This window comes from the organism of the source record quoted next, unplaced genomic scaffold (assembly GCF_019419815.1).
Source record: "Pyrus x bretschneideri cultivar Hongxiangsu unplaced genomic scaffold, Pyrus_bretschneideri_v1 Contig86, whole genome shotgun sequence".
NCBI lineage: Eukaryota > Viridiplantae > Streptophyta > Magnoliopsida > Rosales > Rosaceae > Pyrus > Pyrus x bretschneideri.
The window spans coordinates 295110-303410 of NW_025999827.1; the positions used below are offsets into that span (position 1 = coordinate 295110).

At 40.3% G+C, this 8301-nt stretch overlaps 1 protein-coding gene across 1 annotated transcript; it reads right to left on the reverse strand.

The window, feature by feature from the left end:
- Positions 1-3820: 3820 nt before the first annotated feature.
- Positions 3821-8061, reverse strand: LOC103954160. The gene is made up of 6 exons (XM_009365963.3): positions 7647-8061; positions 7469-7566; positions 5913-6730; positions 4807-4936; positions 4197-4540; positions 3821-4111 (listed from the first exon to the last, which is right to left on the reverse strand). Exons 1-6 carry the CDS (start codon positions 7945-7947, stop codon positions 3988-3990), a joined length of 1815 nt encoding a protein of 604 aa, XP_009364238.2. The 5' UTR covers positions 7948-8061; the 3' UTR covers positions 3821-3987.
- Between the last annotated feature and the right edge of the window lie 240 nt (positions 8062-8301).

Below are 8301 nucleotides of genomic sequence, written 5' to 3' on the forward strand. Positions count from 1 at the left end.
GACTCAATTTAAGAATTGCGCCTTTTAAGGGACCAACCATGCTCTCCTGTGCGAGAGGGTAAACCAATTCCCCGACACCCATATGGGTCTGCTCTCCATTGCGAGAGGATAAAATAATTGCTTTCCAGTGCGAAAGGTAAACCAATTCCCCGACACCCACATAGGTCTGCTCTCCAAAGCGGGAGGATAAACTTACCCTCTGAACAAACGTGGGTGAGACGAGTTGCCCAGGTATAACTAGGTGTATGATGGCTTGCACCAGGATTCCTAGAAGTAGCCACAATGGCCTTTTTCAAGGCTTAACTAGTTGAAGGATTTTGGGTCTCTTGGCCTAATTCGTGGGAACCTGGCCCTAGAGACGGAAGGGGCACATTACGCAGTACGCCCTACAAACGATTGCCCTGAAACCCTAAAGCTGCTACTGAGTGCACTAAGGTAGCCTACGGTTTCTAGAATACTGCCTACGGCTTGCCCTTCGAGTAGTAAAGCCATGCTAAATTTATACAACTGCATATTCTTGTGAAAGGTTAAACAAGCTAGTGTGCATATACAAAGCTTTATTCACTGCCGACATGCTACGTAGTTAATAAGCTTCACATCTGCCAAGCGCGGAACAACCTACACCAAGTCCTAAAGTGTTGTGATACCTGTTACGCAACCTACAGAATTGTAGAAAGCCAAGGTTAATAGCCAGTGGTCACGCGGACTTGTGTGCTTCTATAAGTAAGGCGTCCGGTTGCTAACCCTATGGCTAACAACTTTGCAAAGTTCTAATCCAACACCTACGGCTGCATAAGCTACGCGGCCTATCTGTTTATAAAAAAGTAGCACGCCTACCACTGGTCTATAAAGTCTTAAGGTTAGGGCATGAACAAAAGAAGCGAAGATAAAGGAAAGCGAAGGAAACAAGTTTATTAAATTTTCTAGCAAAATTGATAAACGACTAGCAAAGACCGAAGGAGTTCAAGCAAAGCAAAAGCAACAAGGAACATAAAGAAAATCCTAGAGACTACCTAGAAGACTACTCTTCAGCAACTTGGACACTCCACGACTACTCGGTCGCCACACCTTCAGCAGCCGCGACATTCTCAGCAGCGGCACCATCCGGCGCTTCAACCCTGGCTGCTTCAGCCTGGGCACCAATCTCTCCGACTACTTCTCCAATAAAAGCCTCAAAAGTAAAGGCAAACAAGCCTTCCAGAGAAATAAAGAAGCAAGAGTCCATGTCTTCAAGCAAATCTGGTTTCAAAAACGCACATATCTCAACAGCCTCCCCAGAAGCAAGCTTGATGGATTTCTCACAGCTGCTCACGCGAGCAGTCTCATCTTCCCAGCAGGCGAATCAATCTCAGTAGTAGAAGAAGTGGGCCTTAGCGCCACTTTAGCAGCAGAGTCTACCTTATCACTTTTCATAATAGTAAGCCTCTTCAAATGTGAACCGTACTTAGCTCCCAATGGACATCTTGGTATAGACTTCAACATTGGGGGCATAACAAGACCTTTACATTGAGCAATCCTATCAACAATCGTAATAGCCATTCTCGACATGGCAGGTGCCACAGGCTCAAATCTAGCAGCCCAAGCAGTGGTCTTTACCACAACACCTCCTCGGCCCATGCCGAGCCGACTTCTGGCCCATGCCAGCCGATGTGCCGCACCACCCTGACGACTGCACCGAGACAACACTATCCAAGAAGAAGATGAGAAAAATTAAATTTTTCTTACCTCGGTGCAGTGCGGAGAAGACGATTCAAGCAACAAAAGACGATCATTTGCATGGGCAAGATGTAGAAGATTGCTAAAGAAGGGGGAACAAATATCCTCTAAGCTCTCCTTCTCTTGTATGGTAAAATAAACCGCTCTCCAAAGTTGATTTAATAACCCACTTAAGGTGGACTTAAATAGGCTTTGAGAGAAATTTATTTCTCTTTCCTAAAAGGATCTAATTTCCTATTAAAGTGGAAATCTACATCAAAATAGGAAACAATCCTACGTTTCTTAAAGCAAGAAGATCTCTACACCTACTGCCTTTTCCTACGAGCAGCCCAACAGGTGTGGGGGCATTTGTGGAGCCAAAAATAATCAAGAGGCGACACGTGGATTTTTGGGTGAAAATGACAAAATTACTCTCGAGGCACACCAGAATTCCAATTCTTTTACTAAACTCTCTAAATTCTCCAAACACTTTTTCCTAAAATTCTAACTTTGGCATCGGAGGTTCTTTGACCAAAGCTCCCTAATAAGAAGATTGCTAAAGAAGGGGGAACAAATATCCTCTAAGCTCTCTTTCTCTTGTAGAGTAGAATAAATCGCTCTCTAAAGTTGATTTAATAACCCACTTAAGGTGGACTTAAATAGGTTTTGAGAGAAATTTATTTCCCTTTCCTAGAAGGATCTAATTTCCTATTAAAGTAGGAATCTACATCAAAATAACAATCTTACGTTTCTTGAAGCAAGAAGATCTCTACACCTGCTGCCTTTTCCTACGAGCAGCCCAACAGGTGTGGAGGCATTTGTGGAGCCAAAAATAATCAAGAGGCAACACGTGGATTTTTGGGTGAAAATGACAAAATTACCTTCGAGACACACCTGAATTCCAATGCTCTTGCTAAACTCTCTAAATTCTCCAAACAATTTTTCCTCAAAATTCTAACTTTGGCATCGGAGGTTCTCGGCCAAAGGCCCCCCCCCACCCCATTCATCATGGGGCATGAGGCTCTTAGCCTTGACCTAAGGTGTTATTTGTTTTGTAGGTGCAATTTTGTCCAAGAGCAAGGAGAAAAAAATTTGCATCCACACATATGGTATAGTTTCAATTTCACCACCCCCGGTCCATGTGTCGGATGCAACACCACATCGTGACCTGTAATGCACATACAAAAAGCCTCAGTAGCAAACGACTTCCTTCTAAATCATCTGCGCAATCTCTTGCTTATATTCCATGGTTTTCCTACAACTATCATGGGTTTGAGTTACCACGGTTACCCGCTTATTTAAAGCTCACGGTTAAGATTATGGATAACCGTTTAGACGAACAAACGGTTATGGATATAACCGTTTATCCATGAAATTTAAATGAGCGGTTATGGGTATTACCCGCAGTTATAATCGGTATCTATTGGTTATGGATATTACTCGCGGTTATAACGGGTATCCATTTACCCATTTAATTTAATATATGTAAAATTAAAAACCCTAAATTTTCAATCTCTCTGTTATACTCAAACAAAAGAAGCATTCTTATGGAAATGATATGAAAAAAACATGTAGACGGGTTAAAAAAAGGGTAAATGGGTAAAAAAAGGATAAACGGGTTCAAAAACAGGTAAACGATTATGGTTAAATAGGTAAATGGTTATGGTTAAATGGGTACACGGTTATGAATATGGTTAACCGTTTATGCAATTACCCAACGAGTAAATGGTTATGCGAGTATAGAAATAAACGGTTATGGAGAAATAACCACGGTTACCTGCCCGCCATAACCGTTGCCTACCCCTACAACTGAGAATCCAAGGGAAAGATCCCCTAAGGCTTTGATATTAACCTCTAATTGGGGACCGAAATTTGTGTTAACCATAGTATTCATGTTGTCTCTTTTGTGTTAACCTACTGAATTCTAGTCAACACTAACTGGACCACACAAATTAATCATTTTTAACGACTTCGAGTTAACCAAAATATCGTGAACTACAACTTTGAAATTGAACTCCCTTTGCTTCTTAACCGAACTATCACTTATGCGTACGTATCAAACTAAAAAAATAAGCGATTAAAAGAGAGGAACAATTTTCCGAACAATTGATGACCGAGATAAAAATGAAAGAGCTAAAAGAAATTCCTTAGCGTCATCAAACTATATATGCGTCAAGCAACGGTTAGCATACAAAATGAGCTTTTACAACAGATGTAAGAGGGTACTGAGGGTCAGAACAGGTAGCAAGCACATAAGGTAGAAGTTTATACCGACTGTTCAGACGCAGCAAGTTATTTACTTGAGGGAGAGGTCAATCTATTTTCGTCGGAGTCATGCTTTGATGAAGCATCTCCGCCCATCAATTCCTGGAATCCTTCCACCTTCACGGGTGGAGCCCTCAGAACACTCGTGTTCCTGCACACATGAGCAAGTTCCAGAATGTCAGTGAAGTATTACTCGTATGGACAATTAATAATTTTATTCTTCAGATTTTCCTTACTGTGCTTGGACTTGAGGAATTTGGGAAGCCATCTGTCTAAATTGATTGCCCGACTGAGCATGGACATTTGACATTGTAAGATTCGACATTGGAGGAATTTGCTGCTGCCTGAACTGCATCTGTGGATGTCTGCTATTCAAACTGTTGAAGGCATTACCATCCATGGGTAACTCTGATGGGGCTTCAATCTTGACCTGTACCATTGGTCTGTCCTTCTCCATATCCATACCCATGCGAGGAGTGGATGGTTGACGTCTTCGCATTCTTTCTAACTGCTGTGGCTGCTGAAAAGGCACATTTTTGGAATGGGCAATTTGTTGCACCTGTGGATGCATTTGTCGGACCTAACAATGTAATAAAAGAAACCATTATTAATAATATCGTACTATGCAAAGATCAACTTTTTCTTTTTCTTTTTTCTGAAAAAGATCAGCATTTTGAAACTAGAAAACCCCTACAACTCCATAAACTTCAGAAGCTATTTGGGAAACTGAGGAAATATGTACAGCATTCCCACAGATAACCCATGAACGATCCATAAATAACTTATACACAAGGATCAGGTTCAAAATATAAAATTTATAAAGGAAACAATTGAAATTATCAATACTTGTTGGGGTAGTCGAATAAGATTCTGGTGCTGTGGCTGCAACTGAGACTGGATTCCGTGCATTTGCTGCTGAGTTTGCTGAAAATTCTTGGAGCCATCTTTGACTTGCTCCACTAGAGCACCAAAATTACTTGTGGAAAAAACAAAAACACGTAAGTAATGGATACACTAGAAACTTGAATTATTACATGTGATTAATTTGCACAAACATAATACAATGTTGATAATGGAAGGGAAGAGTTTAAATTGAAAGTCCAAACCTAACGTCCTTAGATTTCACTCTGCTAGTCTCAAAGTCACAGACAAGCCCATTCTTAAAATTATGTTAACGGTCATAGCCCTTCTATTGTTAATTTACTTTAGTGCTAAAAAGATATAATCGCCTTAACATTTACAGGGCATCTTCCATTATGAGATTATTTAGGATTGTTAAGTTCGGTCTCCTAGAGTCTGCTCGACTGTGGCCATGGGCAAGGTGAAATTCCCCATAGCCTAAAAAAAAAGGGTTCAGTCTTGTAGATGAGTTCAGTAGTATTTATTAGCTGCTAAGATGAGTGCCTGCAGCAAATTTCAAGTAGAATACTCTTAAAACTGTGATTAACACCCTGGAAGCAGTTCTTCTGTATAAAGTGAGAAGGCAAAAAGGGAGCTTTCATGATTACAAAAAATGCCCCTCCCTTCTTTAAATTTTTAAAGAATGCAATTTAATTAAGAACGGATAAACTGTAAAATTCAAATCAAAACTACCTCACGTACAGGAGGAGTAGTTACTGACATCTATTTTTGTTTTCATTTTTAATCTTTTAAACACATCTAAATTCAATTTTTAAAAATAAAATACAAAAGAGCCAATTGCTACACTCATAGGTGTGTGGCTAGAGGCTAGTTTAATCATTAATCCGGAGCCTATAATATCATATTATTTTGATCAATCATTTTCCTCTCTTTTCTAACCCAGGAGAATTCATACCAGCTTAAGTAATGGATCATAAATAAATTAACACATGAACCAACAATGTGACAGTAATTTTTAAGAAAACTACCACTAGATAAGACTAAATCTCAACAAAAAAGAGAAAAGTATAACCTTAGGTCCGTAAACTCACCCATATCCCACAGTTTGAAGGAACATCTTTAGCAGTTCAAGGGCTGAGCACTGCTTTCTGTAACTATCAGCAAGAAGTTTCAAGCTGCCACCCAACTTCTGGATATGGCAGCTTAGTAACTGAGAGAAAACATCAATTGGAACTTCTGTAGTACCTTCAAACCCAATATTTGTCATCATCCTAGCTACTACCTTTTGAGATAACTGTGTTGCTTGCTCTTGACTAAGACATTTTTTGTTCCCTCCAGAAGCATTTTTTCCGCGATGTAAGATTCCTCCTTGTTCCATGCTGAGGTATTCAGGCCTGATGCCAAGCCTCTCAAGCATAACGGGACTCCTAGTCATTATCTGAGGCAATGTATCAAGAACTCCATAACATTCCACTTTTTTGTTGTCATCCACTCTATTCAAAGGTGGAAGTGCACTATCAGGAACACAGTTGAATGTAAACATTGTTTCCGGGAAAAAAGATGTTTCGCTATCAACTGAGTTACTACCATCTAAAAGAGAACTTGGCTTCATGTGTGATGCATCTTGGATGGGATTTCCATATCCCATATATGGATCTTCTTTGAAAGCTACACGTCTTTTCTTATGACTCTCGTGAAGCTTAAGGTAAGCAGACATCTCCTCTGGGGTACGTTTCTCTGAGTCTCGCTCCACCGAAGACAACCTATACGGTTTGCTCATTCTATATCTCTCAATAAACTGATTATACCATGTTTCAGGCAGCTCTCCATTTTTGAATCTCAATTGTATGTTATCAATTTCAGATTCTCCATATCTTGTTCCAGCACCAAAAGCTGCTTTAGATTGAACCTGAAAACAGTCATACACTAAAAATATATAACAATTCTCCAGTCTCCACAGGTTCTGTTTCTAACTTTTTGCTTAAGTTTCCTCCCACATTTCTTTTGACTTAAGTTCATTAGTTCAGTTCAATTTATAATTGTATCGCGGTTGGACTAGAATGTGGGCCTGTTTGGCACCCTTCTTGGATCCCATTTTTTGTTTTAAAAAATAATGAATGCAGCTAAATTACTTAACACTTATTCGTCCAGAAACAAACAATTGGATCCAAAAAGGATACCAAACAACCCCTTAGATTCTAGAATTCATATTGTTTTGGATACACCAGGTAATAAACTCCGCCAACTGAATTGGCGCATTTTTAGATTCTAGAATTCATATTGTTTTGGTACACCAGGTAATAAACTTCGCCAACTGAATTGGCGCATTTTGCTAAATGATGAGGAGCTAATCACTTATGCATCCATACGAATTCTGCAAGATGAAATCTGAGGACATTTTTATAACCCATTTCCATCGAATTCTCAGTAGCCAAGTTTTTGAAACACACGAAAGAAAACGTGGAATTAATATGCAAACGAGGTGAGTGAATTCCACATTTTCTTAAAAATGATTCCATACATACTTCACATAAAGAAAATTATAACAAAATTCGAAAATGCATAAATATACAAAATCCATGAACTAATTTCAGATTACTGCACTAACACATTCACGGCACAATCAACGAAAGCTCGAAAATCATACCTTGGACGGCACCGAAGCGTCACGCTGTTGAACTTGCACCCCATCCTGCGACGAATTATCTAGAGTGAAGTAGACGTCGTCCAGGTGGAGCTGCAAATCTGCACACAAAAGCAATGGCAGCCATCAGAAGCCATGAAAGTAAGCCGAAACGAAAGCAACAAGAGACTCAGAAACTCACAATTGGGATTGAGCTTGGAAACGGCGATTGAAGAAGAAGAGGAGGAGGAGGAGGAGGAGGAATTGGGGGGGAGGAAGAGGGAAACGCAGGCCTTGTCGAAAAGAAGAGCTCGAGCACGGAGTTGGAGATGGAGGTGAGGCCTAGATTTGGAGTCCATGAAAGCTTCCCAGGTTGAAGTGGAACTGAGGAAGGGGGCGAAGATGGCGTAGGTGGAATCGCCGAGCCATGTGCGCCAGACGTTGCAGGATTCGAGTTTGCAGGCGAGTTCGTAACCACGACCGTCGTCCCCGAGTAGAGCCATTTAGAGAAAGGTGAAAGGGAGGGACGACTTGGATGCTGTGCTGGTGAGTGGTGACTATGGCAATTCAATTTCTGCGTTTTCTGATTTTGGGGTCTGAAAATTGAAAATTCAACCCAAATTAAAAAAGAGAGAGTTACATAAAACAGTTTATTTCTTTTTATTACATTGTTTCGGTTGAATAATATAATCCCATGTATAAATTTTTGTAAATGTTATTGTGTAATTGAATTGAGACGTTTACGTGGGACCGTGATGTTTTAGAAGTTATTAGACGTATTTGAAAAGTCCGTCATGAACTCAACATCTCTGACCAGATTAGGCTGCTCAGGCATGCCAGTGATTCCACCCAGTTGC